The sequence below is a fragment of the Squalius cephalus genome (assembly GCF_949319135.1).
Source record: "Squalius cephalus genome assembly, chromosome: 24".
In the NCBI taxonomy this organism is placed as follows: domain Eukaryota; kingdom Metazoa; phylum Chordata; class Actinopteri; order Cypriniformes; family Leuciscidae; genus Squalius; species Squalius cephalus.
Window position 1 is genome coordinate 3,644,008 of NC_137145.1, and position 17,304 is coordinate 3,661,311.

The window sequence follows — 17,304 nt, forward strand, 5'->3', positions numbered from 1 at the left end:
TGAGGGGCTTTCAAGGCTCGTGTGGTCCCAACAAACGCCCGGGGATCAGTATATATCTGCTTCATACGCAGAAGATGAGTGTTTAATCTGCAAGACGCTGCTTAACACCAGCAGCGACCGCAGCGCATGTTCATTTATGTGCATGCTTGTTTATAGGCCTGGAAAATATCTTACAATATTAAATCCCACACCTCTTGACCAGTGAATTTCCAGGACTTTTCAGTGACTAATTGATCGTGATTTTAACGGTCAAAGACTGTAAAAATGCTACAGTGAAAAACTGTTTATTGGTTAACAGAAAGTTTCCTTACTATATACAGTAAACAACTGTGATAGATCTAACGGTACATTTAAAAAAATTATTGTAAAATACCGTTACATTTACAGTTTTTGGAAGTGAAAAAGACAAAGTCATTGTATTATTTACAGTGAAAAGAATGTAAATTGACATTCCCACAATTCCCTGCGTGACACTTCACATTTGTTGTGTTTTTGTTGAAATAACTGTTTCTTCATAGTTTTCTTAGGTTTTTTTTTCTTCTTTTTTTTCTAATCAGTTATGACATTAGGGTTTTATGTTACATTTAATATTGTTAAATTAATGTTTATTGCATTTTTTAAATTTCATGTGTGTTACCATGATGGTTTTTAATGTTTGTGTGAATGACACTGTGCAGCTTCAATATATTAGTATTAATTTTTTGGTGAAAGAGCTGCTCGTGATGAGCTTTATTTCATCATGTGATGTTCATCACTTCTGTGATTGGTGGTTGTCAGTGTATAACTATGGTACAAAACAAATATTAATACTTTAATAGATCAGTAAATTAATTTTAAATCAGATAATTAAATACAGTTTATTACTGTAAATTTAAGTTAAGTCTGTAAAATCAAAAATGTTGCTACCGTATTTTTTACGGTAAATTTCTGGCAACCACAGCTGCAGTTTTTTTACCGTAAATTTAACAGATTTTTTTTTTTTTACAGTGTAGGCAGGGTTGCTCTCCAATATAATATCAATATACAAATATAATACAGTATGATAACAGCACAAATATGCAATATTTACAGAAACCTTTGTTAATCGGACAAGCATGCAGTTATTAGCTGATGCTCAAAATGTCTAAATAGACAAATATAAATATAAACAATAAACCAGTTTGTGACTAATAAAGATTCCACTCACCAATTATGTTTTAGAGCTGAGCATAATTAAAATTGCTTGTTCACTGTAGAAATGTTCATGTCTGTACACTAATTGGTCCACAATTGTATTTTGGACCAGTAATATTTCATTGTATTTATTTTTTTCTGATGAAGACCTAAGAAGTCAGAAATTTTGAAGGCATAACATCAGTGCACAGACATTTACTAGACTAATTTAAAAGCTGACATATTTAATTGCAATATAGGCCGTTATTGTTGGTTTTAACATCTTCAACACATAGGAAAGTCCGGGGCTAGTTGTCACACGAGGAAGGCAAGCATTCTTAATGTGCTTTCGTCATTTTATTAATTTTTCTTAGCTAATTTATTTTTATTTCAGTTTTAGCTTAGTTTTTATTCATTTCCAGTTAATAATTTAGTCCTTCAACTTCACACTTCAGTTTATTGCAGAGGCAACATTTCTAATTTTCAATTAGTTTAAGTTTTTCAACCAATAATACTATTTTATTTTATTTCAGCTTTAAGGCGAGACACTACAGACAAAAAACATAGTTTTTTCATGCATCTGTCAATTTTTAGATTAATAGTGTTTTTTCAGACTAGTGCAAAGAAAACATCCGAAATGCACTTTTAAGTGGATGTTTTCTACTGTAGCACTTGTTGTGGAAATAATTCTATTCGAAAAGTGAGGAGGAAGGAGACAAGTCGAACCTTTGAAAAGTCAAAGTATCAAAATGTTTATTTCTTGCAAGAAATTGGCATTCACATACAGAGAGCATCTGATATGAGAAGGCAAGGGGTTAGTTCCCTTTGCCAAGGTTATATACCCTTAACACAGGTAGGCTGCATCTGTCTCAAAAGATCGTCTTGGTTACCTTAAAAGGAAACGTCTTTGTCCAAGATCTCGTCTAACATAAATTCTATCTAGACAGAACAATACCATGTCTGCAGAAGTTTCCTGTTCTTAGCTGCTGCTCGAAGTCACACATTTATCTCTCGTTCGATCAAAGCTGCGCACATATTTTTCACACTTGAAGTACACAAAAGGTCACTTGTAATACATATAGTCTCTTTGCTACTTTGTACTTAGTCTCCTATAACCCAGAACATTTTGTTCCTGCAAGCTTATCTTAACTTATGCATTTCTAAAAGCTTGGTTACATATCTTTAATAATGTGCTTTAGCTTATATGATTATATTTCTTTAAATGCTTATGAGTACAAATAAATGTTCAACGTTAATACAAGTTGTACACACCTAGAAGTAAAAACACATCTAAAAGTAAAAAAACACATCTAAATGTAAAATTTCCATTACACACTTCATCTATTTGAGTCTGTAGATTTCAATTACGCTGCATATCTTTAAAGGCCGTTTTCTCAAAATGAGTCAGAAATCTTCACTTCAGGACATACACCAAACTTTACAGTTTTATTCCTATCTATATTCTGAAGGTTTTTACAGAGGGGTTTGGTCATATATCATTTTCTATATGTTTTTTTTTTTTTTACTGATATAATTTTTGACTGATTTTATACAACATTTTATTCCCAATCTTTTTTCTTCAGATTGTTGACAGTATTTTCTGATAAAAAATATATTTCCCAAATCCCCTCTGTAAAAACCTTTTACTCTAATATGTAAAGAAATATTAAACAAGTATTTTGAAAATGGCTTTATCCAATGTTCACACTTTTGTTCAAGAAATGTATGCAAATAAGTGCATATTTAATTAGATAATGCCTCATTTGCATATTTAAACATACAAAAAAAAAACATTTCAGAAAACTTATAATACAAAAACAAAAAAAAGTTTGCAATTCTAATCAATCAACTTAGTAATAAGTATGGTGATATTTATTAGCTTTTTTTTTTTTACCCTATTCACCTGGGGTGTCTTTCCATAAATGAACATAAATGTTTTTAATAGTTTTAGACAATAATAATAACCCTGGTTCATCTAACTGTTTATTTAAATGTTAACACTTGTTCTAGAATGTTCAGAGAACATTCAAAAGTAACATTACCATAATGTTTGCAAAATGGAATGGAATGTTTAGAGTAACTGGAGCAGTGGTTTTGTGTGTTTGTGGTTTCACAAATCTAGTTTAAAATTGGATATTATTTTTATATTTTTTAAACAAAGATTTAGTTTTTTAAAAATCAGCCCTTCAAACTGACATTCTAATATCATTCTGTTTATGTAACATTTGTTGAACACGATAAAACCACACTTATATGTTTGTTTGTTTTTTCGTTCTCAAGTCAAAACACATTTATATTTAATAAATTTAGAGTCTATACAGAAGCTGACATATAAAAAAACAAAGATCTTGAAACTTGTAGTAAAAACTGACCAACTGTGTCCAATGGCACACAAACACTGATAAACAGACACAAACACGTGGTGTGTGTAGAAACCAACTTCCTCCCAGCTGGCACATTCACACCACAAATGTGGCTTTAATCGTAAACCCGAGTAATTAGACCACAGTAGATGAGATGTAGAGTGAATGTGATGTCAGATCATACCTGCTGTTTATCTGAGCTCTCTTTCCCAACGGTGGACACTTTTGGAGCCGGAATCCTCTCACAGGAGCATCCCTCCAGCAAATAAATCCCAGATGGTCTGGTGCTCTGCTCGTTCTCAAAGTAGAACAGCACGTTCTGGTAAAGCGCGAAGTACTTCTCGTTCCAGCGGTTGTTTTCTGTGGCTTTTTTACTCAAGAACCCACGTTTAATTCCCTCTTTACGCGCGACCATGGACAGAAAGAGCGCGTGTCCTTCATTATAACGCACGCTCTTCTGCATCTTAAAACCCTGATTGTCACAGCGAGCCCATTATCATCATCCTCCTCACACACAGCAGCCAGGGATGATGATCTAAAGTCGAGCCAAAAGCGCGTAAAGGAGATTCCAGACGCGCGTAACGCGTAATTACGCACAGCTGTATAAAGGAGTGCGCGTGTAGGAGAAAAAAAAAGCGAAAACACAGTAAAAGAGTCAACAAATATTAATACAAATATGGTCTAAACTGCGCGCAGGGACGTAAAACAAAACATAGATTGAGTGAGCAGACGGTATACAGAATCACGACCGAGATCAGCGCTAATCGGCTTTGACACCAACTTAAAGAGACAGAACTATTTACCCTCTCAGTCTCTATTTACCTCACTGTCACGAGAGACTCCCTCGGGTATCTTTCTCATGCGTCCCTGAAGTTAGTTTCACGCTTTTATCGGAAACACTGCAGATGCTAGAACGAATGTAACTCTATTTTCAGAAGCATGAAAGAAAAATATTTTATTTTTTCAAAGAGCGTTTTTTTCTTTAAAATGAGTAGTGAAATTACACCGATGTTGTGTTCTGTAGTCTGTGTTATATGTTATGTGTTAAGTCAGCTGAGGTAAATAATACACGCTTTCCACTAAAATAATAACAAAAAACACGTTTTCCTATAATCTCTCTCAAGTAGCGTTCGGAGGTCTGATTCAAAGTACCGAGTCAGTTCGTTTGAAACGATTCACCAATCTATTTGATTCGCTGCCCACATTTGCGTGTCATTTGTATCAAAATATTTAAACACTTTTATTTATACAAATTAGTGTGTTCTCTAATTTTATTAGTTATATTGGCTTGACAAAGATCTACTACCATTTATACTTCTTCTGAGCCCAAATGTAAACAGCATCTCCTCTAGAGCTTTTCCTAAAAAAATAAGATTAAAAATCATAAAAAGCCCACTTTTATTGAGGGGATCTCAATCCCCCTCAATCCCCTTTATCCCCTAAAACTTTATTACAATAACTCTAGAGTTTTTAAGCTTCATCCACTATGTGATGGGAATTAATTGTAACACTGTAACAAGATTAATTTAAAGACCACCTGTGGTGAAAATCTTATGTCTATGTGGTGTTTTTAATCTGCTTTAAGACAAAGCATGTGTAAATTCATAAGTCGACACCATTGCTGAGTATTTCCTCCTTAAAACTGCAGTGAACCAAAGACAGTCTCAAAAACACGCTTTGAAATCGCTGGTGTTTCTGACGTCACAAACTACCTTGTAACCAATCAGATCAACGTGTGATCGTCAACCAGTGGATCTCTGAGCTGAGTGAGTGAGTGGAGGCGGGGATCATTTGCATATTCATAGAACCGCGAATACTAAATGAGGCGAGGGTGTCGAGGTACATTCAAGCTAATTTAAGGCATGAAGATTTTTTTTTTTTCAAGGAAAAAAATGGCTAAATATAATCTTTTGGTGATCAAAGATGAGTTCTAAGGGACACAATTATTGACTACAGGGGGACTTTAAATTTAAAGTTGGATACACCACTGTATAAATATTGTGAATTACGCCCCCTGGTGGCGCATGTACAAAATCACCTGCAACATGTGCTCTGACTGCACTGACACCACCTCTTGATCAGATGATCAGAGCACTAAATATATACACATACATATAAATAATATGATTATTTGGTGCCTGTGCTGTGCATAAATAGTCTGACTAATAACTTTATTATTTATTTACTGAGCTGCATTCTGGGATTGTCTTCTCTGTAAAGGATGAATTGTATGCCTCTTGTGATGCCTTAAAGATGACCTAACTGAGTTTTGGAATAGAGCCAATGTTTCATAAGAAGTCTGTGATCAGAAACTAATATTTCGTGAAAGCTTGTGCTCGTGAAAAAAAAGGGAAAACTCACAACGGTTCTAATTTCATCTCCTCCTCCTGGCTGTATAGCTGACTTCACTCCTACAAAGCTATGAACTTGTGTCTCACGGAGGAAGAGCCCACGATACCAGACGCCCACCTGAACACAACCTCTGCAGGGCCCATCTGTAACAGAGCGGGAAACCACATTAAGAACTTACCCAGCATGCTTTGAGACTTATTTGGGAACATGAGCCATTAATATTTGCTGCTATTATTGCATATCCTTGCAGCCAAAACTCTTAATCCTCAAACATATATGGGTGTGTGTGATGGTCACAAAGTGATAATCCACCCTAAACATCTCAACAAGCCTAAAGTCCAAATACTGCAAAAAGCCTCATGATCGGCAAAACAAGGCTGAACTGCGCTTCATCCAGGTCAAAGGCAGAACTAGGACACCGTGCGAGATTGAGACGCCTCACACTCATGATTTGACATATTCAGTGTAAGCCATCCGTTATATTGGTCTTCTATGAGGAGGCAAGGGAAAACATTTGGATGAGAAAATAATCGACAATACTAACAAATATTACATACTCACTTTTTGAGTGAGTTCGTGATATTTGAATACACTATCTAACAATTAATTTTGAATAAATAATACATTTAAAAAATCATAAACACTATGTAACATGATTTTAATAAATAACATGTTAATGTAAATCATTATTTAAATAATAATAAAGGCCTGTTGGTTGCTCGTTGATTATATGTGGTAAATTGCGTTCCATTAACCCAAAAATTGTGTAAACCTCAATTGGAACAGGAACATAAATATACATTTTAGACATGTGAAAACTGTCTGAAAGAGGTTGAATATAAGAAAAAATAAAAACACTCTTAAAAATAAAGGTACCAAAATGTGGTTTTCATTTCTGGTTCGACATAAAAACTTTCAGTTCTTAAAATATATATATTTTTTAGTTACGAAAATTTTGACAATCTAAAGAACATTTTGTGGAATGGAAAGTTTCCATTAATGTTAAAGGTTCTTCATGGAACGATCAATGGCGATCATAAAGAGATCGAAAATTTATTTTTTTGAGTAAATTCGTGAACATAAATCAAGCAGAGCCTATGTCTAATGTGTATGTTCTGTTTTGGGTATTATATATATATATATATATATATATATATATATATATATATATATATATATATATATATTTGGGTATATGTATAAATGAGAAAGAGCATAAACTTTTAACCTCCAAATAGCCTTTCGGTCAGGGAATGCTTTGGCAAGGGCAACCCTGTGGGATTATGGGGGATTAGTGGTTTGTCTGTCAATCCCAAATATAGCGGCATATTCATAAATCTCAAAAACAGGGAGAGTGTGGCAATCTGTTTGTAGATGTTCTGTTTCTAAACAAATGCAAATGGAATGAAGAATCAACATCAAAGATTTATGGATTTTGAAAAGGGCATTTTCAGTGCCAGATGTTCACAAACTGGGAACAAACATCCATTTTATTTGCACCACTAAACTGAAACTTCAACAACATTAAATTAACATTAAATTTTGCTCTGCTACTTTTAGTGTTACTGTAAAACTATTTCTATTGCTTTGTATTACCAAACACAGACTCTGTCAGCAAATGGGTTCTTCCCAAGAATTCAATTAAAATAAAAGTCTTTACAAATTAAGGCATTATCATACGAACAAATGTGTTAAAAAACTGCTCATAGAGTGCCATCTTGTGGCACGTCTGAATCAATAGGTCACTTTGATGAACCAAGCATCACCAGTACTATTGCTCATACTTATCTGAAAATCATAGAGGCTTGAGGCTGGGCTCTATTGACACCCTATCAACCACCTAACATACTATCAATCACACTATCAACAGCATAGTAGCAACGTCCAAAACCCTCAGAACACCCTAGCAACTGCATACTGTAGGATATTGTGTAATGGATTGCACATGTATAATTTTGTACATCATCTGAACCAAAAAAAAAAAAAAAAAAAATCAATCTGAGCAGACACTGCCGACTGTTAATAGAGAAAAAGCATCACTAAATGTCACTCAGTTTAATGGAAGAAAAAGTTGCACCTGATGTTCTTGAGTAGTTGCTATGACGATGGCTAAACAATTAGACTGTCCGCTGTGAAGCAGGTTCATGGTTTCTACTAACAGCAGACACATGTGCAATGTTACAGTTCCATGCGTGTAATAAAAAACACTCTATAGTATTCTATTCTGAACACAGCCAGTGCACGCACACATACACATATGCATACAATGCTTATATATGAAGAGTTCAGATGCAAAAGCCTCTGTGCCATCTGAAAATTTCTTCTAGAATGATCATTTTTATAAACCTTGTATATTTAAGTTAAGTAATTTCACCTAAATGACAATTAATAGGTAATATGCATTGCCATTTAAGTGAAATTATTGAACTTGAATTATCAAACTTGATAAAAATGATCATACTAGAAGAAAATTTCAGATGGCACTTAGAGGCTTTTGCATCTGAACTCAATATATATATATATAGGCTATGTATGGAGAGAGAGAGAGAGTATATATGCATATACACACTCACACACATACATACTCTAGACAGCAGAACACTTAATATAATCACTGCTAAAGTCAATCACACTAAATAAATAAATGATTAAGTCTCTTTTTTTTCCATTTCTGAGATTGTATGGGGATAAACTGCTCAATTGCTGAAGTAATTAGCTGTGTAATCCAATGCGGTGAAGGTAATTTCACTAAGTATAACAACCTTGTTGATCCTGGAACAACATTTCAATCAATCCATCAGATTTGAAGGATAGTTACTTTGTTTTAGGCTTACAACAAGGGTTAGGTGCTTCAACACAAAACCCCTAGCTAGGCTGCGTTCCTCTCCTCGCAAGTGCCCTTAGGATGTGTCCGAATCTACTTTTGCTAGTTTAACGACGGGAAAAATGGTCGGTGCACCCGGCGCATGGTCTAAAAGTGTTGACCCTATTCTCTTAATGAGTAATGGGTGTGTTTTGGGCGTAACGTGCCATAAACCAATCAGAGTCTCATCTCCCATTCCCTTTAAAAGCCAGTTGCGCTCACGCCATGGCAGATTCACTATTTACATGGCCGAATTTGCAAGTGGAAGGAAAAGAGGAAAAGGATCTGCTTGTGCCCAAAGTTAAAGCACGCGAGCAGACCATCTACGGGACAAAGTGTACGTGCGTTGTGGACCCGCCTATAGGCGCATAAATAACTAAAAAAATATTGCGCCATTGACTTTAGACCAGGTTTGAGTTGGTCAATCGCGCAGTCTGTTTCATTGCCTCAAAATAGCAATGCGCCAACGATGCGCCAGAACACACCTCGTTTTCAGACCAGCACGCCTTTGGGCGCACAGATGCATTTCCTATTTAAAAAACGTGGTACAGGACGTGAAAATGATAACTGCGTCAGGCTGAAACCAGCAAAACACACTTGCGTCGCATTGCACCAGGTATATGATAGGGCCCTTGGAATTCACTCTGGAGAGGGTTTATTATTTAAACCCCTTTTTTACTTATAAATTTGTTTTATGCACTATATGCATATAAGTTGTAGGAGAAAATATGTAAAATCCTCCAGGTAGGCTATATGAGCTGTTGGAGGGAAATAAAATTACACAAATGAAAAAAAAACAATAGTATAAACTTTGACTGTGAACATAAGGTAGCTACAAGTATTATGTGAATAAATCCCAACATAATTAATATATTATGCAATTAATTATTAACTTTTAATTAATTATTAACTAATTAACTTCCCTCATCCACTTCAAACTTCAAAATGGCGGCAGGGATTTCCCAAAGAGGAAGTGCTTAGGGAAGTTTGTGAGTGAGTGTTTAAAAGTGGAGTGAAACGCAGCCCTGTTATGAATAGGAGAAAGTGCAACGCACAATACGGCGGAATAAGTCCCGCCTTCTAAAGAAAAGAGCCAATCGCCGAGGAGTAAAGTCATTGCGTCACTGCAGCTGCCGTTAGAAGCTCCGGTTCCTGAGACGCGCGAGGACTGCGCAGTGCGCATTAGCTTGGACCTGCCTGAAAAATATTTTTTTTTGTCATGATTCGAGCGTTTAGAAACAAAAATTATGAGACAGTTGTTTTCAGATTGCGTATGTGATTTCAAATATGAAATTTAATTGTCAGCTTGGCTAACAGTTTTGGACAATTTGATGTTTCCCCATTTAAAGCTCCAATATGTAATATTTTTTCACCACAAGAGGGCGCAGTTTCCAACAATAACAAAGGCGAAGCTTGATGACGCTATGAAGGAGGTGACGATGGGAGATGTCGTTTTTAATGCGTTTTCACCATCTAGCGATGTATCTAAAATGGAATTAATGAATCATGATCACGGATGAGGTAATTTATTCGTTTTTGTATTACCTGTATGTCTGATCGTATTATTTTATGTCATCATAATTAATGAACTGCAAGGAACGTGAAATGTTATGCTATATTATTACAGGCATGTGGTGTAATTCATATCTATTAAAATCATCTTTACTGTAACTATTACGTTACTTGTACAATAATAAAAAAATTGATTTGCTTACCTGTCTATCAATACACTCGCGAGAGCAGAGTCTCTGTCAAGTCCAAGATTGTCGCGCAGCTCTCTCCATCTCGAAAACGCCTGGCCGATATTTATCCGAGTTTTATTCCTCCGTTTGTCACACAGTCTGCGTGTATCCGAATATGGACGCTTTCGTTTTGTTGGCACTTCAATACTCGCCAAAGAGTAATCGTGATCCATAACAGCTATAACCATACAGTCTATGGCTATAACGCTATAACCACCACTTCCGCATTTGACCATGTGATATTCCGGTGTGGTGGAATATCACATGGTCCACACTGGAAAAAAAGGATAGTGCGGACATTGCGTCACTGAGAGGCGACATTTCTTTTCCGGGACGGACAGTTATTTAAAATCGGAATTTCTCTGAAATAAAAAATCTTTGGAGACTTTTGAGATATTGTAAGTACACAACTGGAGGAAATATATCACACTGTGCAAGTTATTTTCGGAAATTTTATTACAAAATTGTTACATATTGGAGCTTTAAAGAGATAGGAGCTACACTTGCATGCCCGAGAGCCGTTTCAAAGATGGCTGCCGAGTGAAATGACTTGTCTTTTAAACCAAACGTGTCTTTGCGTCTAGCCTCAATGCTCCATTCACACTAACTTGGGATAAAGTTTTTTATTTTTTTTAAACAATTGTTCTCAAAAGCATACAAATGTTACGCCTGCAAGAAAAATAAATGTTAGTTATGATTAATTAAAAACTCCTTTCACAATGTTAATCCAGGAACATGTCAAAATCACAGCGACCAATCAAATCCACTCAGTCGGTGTGGAAGTTCACAGAAGTCCACAGCTCTCAGTTCACAGAGAGTTTAGTCAAACCTGTGAGTGCACAAGACATACGCAGCGGTTCTTTATTTCACTGGTTGTCATGGAGATAGCATTGCTTAAGTGGACTGAATCTACGCCATCTCACCTTCCAATCAACCAGACGACAGTTCTTTTCTCAATTGTAAAGTAGCTACTATTTCAGACCGAGTGCAGATGTATACACACCATTATATCTAAGGTATGATGGAAAAAAGACAGGAAATACAGCTGTCCTTTAACAAGATGTTTTTTTTTTTGCCTCCTGTTTGGTAGAAGCATTGAAAAGCATTTTATGTGTGGCTACTATGATGAAGTGTCTCTTACAGAAACTCAGGGTCTCTACAGTGAAGCGATACTTAAAACTAATAAAAACAGCAGCAGCATCACTTTTATACAAGGGTTAATCTCATGAAACCGGTTGGGTAACATTCATCCCAACATTAAAAATAACTAATTAGCCTATATTTTACATTATGTTTTGCATTAAGAAATTTAAGCACATTTGCATTATTATATCAGAAATTTGGATTATTATTTTTAATAACATTAGAGCAAATTTTTCCTTGAAAGTCTCATTATGGTAATATTTATACATGATAGATAGATAGATAGATAGATAGATAGATAGATAGATAGATAGACAGATGCATAGATAGATAGATAGATAGATAGATAGATAGATAGATAGATAGATAGATAGATGGATGAAGTTCACTCTTGTGGTAGGCCCTCCTTAGAAAGAGCATTGCCTCTGTGGCCCCTCAAAATCGTACAAAATTTCTCGCTTAAATCGTTTCTAAATCCCTTCTCTCAATCCTGAAAGGGTCCAAATGTGTATCTGAAGTTCTTGAGAATCAAGGTTATTTTCAGTCTTGATGTTTTCCTGCTTTTCTCTCTCTCTCTCTCTCTCTCTCTCTCTCTCTCTCTCTCTCTCTCTCTCTCTCTTTCTCCCTCCCTGCCAGTTTCTCCTCTCAGCATGTGAATAATGTGAACACCTCTCATTGTCGCTTAGATCTGATCAACGTCATGCCTGCAACACAAGCGCGCTCAAACGCATTTACACTACAGACAGACAGGCATCTGTGACATAACTGACTTCAGCCTCTATCCGGATCGCTCGAAATCTCGGCTTGTGATCATACGGTAAGAACACATTTTTATACCTTTGCATTAACTATTTGAAATCAAGTAGTATTTGACATCAATTAATGAAACGAGCAGCTTCTGATAAATACACCTTTCATATGCAAACTGAAGGTAGACACAGAAAACATGTTCGTCCAACAAAGTTGATGGCACTGAATAAGGTTTGCTGAATGCATGTTTGGATCTATTTTCATTTGCTTCAGTGGTTAAGTTGAAGCAGTGAGAACATTCAGTGCCTTGATTATAATAGAAACACTTTGCAACCTCTTCAAAATCTCAAGTGCATACTGAATATGCTGTTTCATATACCATCTTTCCATGTACATTGAAGCGTAATGACACAAATGACAATTTGTTTGCTCTTTCAATTTACACTGAAACGCAGAACAGCTGGACAGGATTTTCAAAGGCCACTTTACTCGTTCTATGTGCAACTCACAAGTGGAGCTTCTCGACCTGCTCCCAGTAGAGCTGAGCAGAACATCGCTGACACGGTACAATCACGCTACGCAAAAGCAATCGTCATTTCCTCCATGGTAACAGTGTTCAAGATGCTCATGACAACTTGTTCAAACCTTGTTTTCACATAAAGCAAATGCACAATGGTACTTGGTTCCACTGACGGAGTTGTTGCTTTGATTTTAACATCATGTGAACGTGATTATAATCAGCATGAATTTATATTGGAGATTTGAGACTTCATCCAATGCAAAGAGAGGCAAAGCAAAGCATTTTGGTGGAAGATTGTAAGAATACAGACATTTATTTCAAAGATCATCTATATTAAATCACACACACAATGGACTTTTACACACTAACACCAGGAATGATTTTGATTTCATGTTGCATTTTGGGGAATTTTTCTTATAATAACGTGCACTAATAAATCATAAACAATAACTGTGCCTTAATAAATTTTGATTTTGATATCATGTTGACTGAAAAATGTGTATAAAAGGACTTGCAGTTGAGAAGCGTGGAAGCTGTACTGATGTCTGGAAGTGATTGTTTTCAACATTGTGATTCACAAGGCCAGACTCTGAGAATAGTTTGCAAACGCAAACAAATTATAAATGGTTTAAGCAAAACTAAGATGTAGGACGAAGCTTATAGAATACAGTATCTATACTCTCTTTACATAAGCACCACTAACTGTCTCTCTAATTGACTTTAAGGGAATGAAAGGACACTTGATAAACCCCTATCAGAGGGATGATGTTCTGCAGGCTCTGAGAAAGTAACACCAAGGACAGCAAACACAATGGCCTTTAGAAAGATTGCAGTTGCTGAAGAAAGCGTGAGGGAGGCTGAGCTCTGCGCTCATGCTGAAAAGGACAGGCACCGTAAAGAATGTTGTCTGGCGGTAATGGCAAACAATAAAGCCAAGGTCTCTGCTTCGGTTTATTGAATTTAGCTTTTCAAAAAAAAAAGTACTGGAGCTGTAATTCTACAGAACGAGAGCTTGTTGCCGAGCAAGGCTGGATTATAAAACGTAGCAAAGCGGAAAGTGCATTTGGCTCCATTTTATTATAATGCAGCATTTGTGTGCAACCAAATCAAGCACCTAATAATGAGCAGACCACAATATGATAACTCAAAACTACTCATTTAGTACATGTAATGTGCCATAAGAAGACCTTTTCAAATGGAAAGTGTTATACAGCCTACTGTATCATGTTTGATATGCAAATTTATAAGGACTCTAAATTATCAATATAGTCAAAAAGTTACTGAAATACTTGCACACATCTACTACATGCCTTCTGTTCTCTGATTGATAGTTTATACTTTCTTTTTCTTACTTTTTTAGCAAGTAAAATGCCTTTTTGACTCTTTGTAAAAATGTCCACCTTCAGCTTATGGCTTTTTTGCTGTGCAAAATGAAGAATGACTTGTATATTATTAGTAATATTTCAAGATGAACATTTACTGATCTGAGGCAACTAAGGTTTGATTATCCATAGGTCATTTTCTAGAAATGTGAGTATCAAATATGATCCATCAGACTTTTGATGAAGGTTTATTTGTTGATATCTCACTCATCATTGTGTTGAAGTGCACTATATGTTTTAAAACTAGAGCGCATTAAATATCATCTTTATCATCAGACATTATTGGGAGATACAGAGTGACGAGATGACTTGTACTGTTAAAAAGATCTCATTGATTTACATCACAAGATATCAGAATTTCATCTTCCTCTGGCCTTATTAATGTCAGCAACTGCATTTAGATTATTATTCTGAGTTCAGAGTTTGGGTCTCTGAATAAAACGTGTTTTTTCCTTCATATTCTCACTGTCATTCACTACTATATGAGTCTTAAAAGCCTGATATATGATACTCAACAACAATATTTTGGGATTGTTGAATATTTTATCTAAAGGTTCAATAAACTGTTCCATTTCGAAAAAATCCATATTCTTCTTGTTATATGCTTTCCCTGGCTAATCTTGTTCCCCTCTTCACAGGTTTGTCATGGCAGCATCCGTGATCCGCAGGTGTGAGTCACAGTAAAAGAGGTGAAGATGGAAAGTCCACAAGTGGTTGACAGCAACTCCTTGCTGAAGGCTGTCTACTTGAGTCGTCTCCGTCTGACACGGCTACTCCTGGAAGGGGGCGCTTACATAAACGAGAGCAACAAGTGTGGCGAAACGCCCCTGATGATCGCCTGCAGGAGCAGGCATGCGGACCACCTAAGTGTTTCCAAGGTTAAAATGGTGGGGTACCTGCTTGAAAGTGGAGCTGACCCGAACATCCAGGATAAAAGTGGGAAGACTGCTTTAATGCACGCCTGCTTGGAGCAAGCTGGTTCTGAGGTGGTGGCGTTGCTCTTGGGTAGCGGCGCGGATCCATGTCTCGAGGACCACACTGGTTCCTCAGCTCTGATATACGCCATCAATGCCAGCGATGAAGAAACTCTTAAAATGTTGATAGATGCATGCAAAGCCAGAGGAAAAGAAGTTATCATCATCACCCCTGATAAACTTGCATGTGGAAGGCAAATGGCAAAACAGTACCTATCCATTCCTCCACTTGCAATGGTGGAACAATGGGACAATCAAAACTCCACCATCGTTCCCTGTGCTTCTCCATCCGATATTCTCCTCAGTACATCTCCACATGGGACTCTTTCTTCTAGTCCTACAGAGCATATGTTTTCCTTCCAGGACGTACAAAGCATGACGAATTCGCAGCCGACCTCTCCATCCCACCAGGCTCCCCTGGTGCACAGTCGAGTGAGCAAACTCCACAATCTCCAAAGATTACACTCCGAGCCTTGGCTGAAAATCCCGCAGTCTCTTCTGGCCCAACAGTACGCCAAAACCACCTCGGCTATGGAGGAACTCCCGGACATCACGCTCGAAGAGGAGTTAACTTTCAAAATGAAGAGATTGGCTTTCGGTAATACACCGCTATCGCGTCATTCCAGTGTTGATTTGAAAGAAGCCAACTGTTTGAGTCAAACTCTGAGTCGAGGAAGCAACTGTGAAGGTCTAAGACCGGAAGGAGCACTGTGCCGAAACATGTCCTTTGATAGCTTATCGTCCTTACACTCTTTATCCCATCCCAATCTTCATTGCAAAAGCAGCGTGGAAGCTTCCCTGGCTGATCCGGGCAAATCCCTGCCAAATTTGGCCGTATCCAGTCTCCGCAACATCATCCAGAGAAGGCAACTAGGAATGGACCACTACAGCTCGGACTCTCAACTATCAGTGAGGCTTGCCAACTCACCAGAAGACCGTAAAGGACATCTGGAGAAGAGAAAGCTTGCTAACTCACGCTCTTCTACTTTGGTAGGCTCCAGGGAGTCTCTTGAGAACGCTTCGTTGACGCACCTGCACAGGAGGAATCCAATTAGCTACGAGCGTCGGGGCTCTGGGGCGCTTTTGGATCCCATTTCCCATCCTCGAGCTGGTTTCCTCCCTCCTCTGAACCAGCATGCTCTGATCCCAAACATCACTGGAAGCGTAAATTCAAGCAGCATTGGCTCCAGCAACAAAGCAGTTTGTGGCGTAGCGGCAGGGACGAAGCCTTGCATACCCTCGGCTCCTGCAGGTTTTCCTAAGGATCTCAAGACTAGGAGGATGCTGATCAGAAGACACTCCATGCAAACTGAGCAGCTCAAGCGGGTTGGTGACTTCACAGAGATTTTTGGACACTGATTGGTTGCTACTATTACTCAACAGTTTGAAAGTAAGGTGCAAATTTGCACTGACAATTCATTGCTGGTTGCTGAAACTGAACAAATATCATCTATAATCTGGCGTCTAAGCTAAAATGAACAATTTCAACCGTGCATCCTTAAAGGGATACTTCACTAATTAGCATTAAGCTTTGTATGAGTAGAAACACGGTAGCATTTTCGAATGACCGTGCTTCCCTCCCTCATGTCCCCTTGAGACGAGAGATTTCTGTATTGTGTGTCTGGAAAAAAACCTCAGATGATGCAAAAATATTCATTTATCGTCATCAGAGGCTCTTTTGTCCAGAGGCGAGAGACTACAGCCAGTAGGAGGAGCTCGTCCCGCATGTCTTCAACCCGCCCATAGGGGGATCTCACGATAAAACGCTGTCTTTTCAGTTTCGAGTCGACTAGTAGCCTAGCTGTATCATTTCTCCCAATACTGCCCTCTGTAACCGGTAGGCGTGGCTTGGGAGTGGCCTCGTAGGGCAGCGAAGCAAGTGCATTCTGGGAGTTGTTGTCTTTCATCCACATGAGCCAAAAATAAATTTTCTGGCTTTTCTCAGTCTAGAAGGCACCAACTTCTAAAATAATTTCACATTTCTACTACATAAATGACCCAATTTAAATACACATTCATCTTTCCAGCGGTGAAATATCCCTTTAAGGTGCGGCCACATGTAC

The 17,304-nt window shown here is 37.4% G+C and overlaps 2 protein-coding genes across 4 annotated transcripts in view; one reads left to right on the forward strand and one right to left on the reverse strand.

Annotated features, from left to right (window-relative positions):
• rasgrf2a (Ras protein-specific guanine nucleotide-releasing factor 2a) overlaps nt 1-4,304 on the reverse strand; it is a 38,826-nt gene extending 34,522 nt beyond the window's left edge. The window contains exon 1 of one of the 2 annotated variants that reach the window (XM_079861187.1): nt 3,700-4,304. In XM_079861187.1, the coding sequence (XP_079717313.1) occupies nt 3,700-3,978 (279 nt within the window). In that variant the 5' untranslated portion in view covers nt 3,979-4,304. The remainder of the gene's footprint in view (nt 1-3,699) is intronic. The other variant, XM_079861188.1, reaches the window with a different exon arrangement.
• Nucleotides 4,305-12,310: 8,006 nt separating this feature from the next.
• On the forward strand, nt 12,311-16,872 carry ankrd34ba (ankyrin repeat domain 34Ba). Of its 2 annotated transcripts, XM_079862081.1 has the most exons (3): nt 12,311-12,432; nt 12,821-12,929; nt 14,906-16,872. In XM_079862081.1, exon 3 carries the CDS (start codon nt 14,963-14,965, stop codon nt 16,598-16,600), a length of 1,638 nt encoding a protein of 545 aa, XP_079718207.1. In that variant the 5' UTR covers nt 12,311-12,432; nt 12,821-12,929; nt 14,906-14,962; the 3' UTR covers nt 16,601-16,872. The 2 variants fall into 2 exon arrangements, with proteins under 2 accessions (XP_079718207.1, XP_079718208.1); XM_079862082.1 differs by lacking the exon at nt 12,821-12,929.
• Nucleotides 16,873-17,304: the final 432 nt, after the last annotated feature.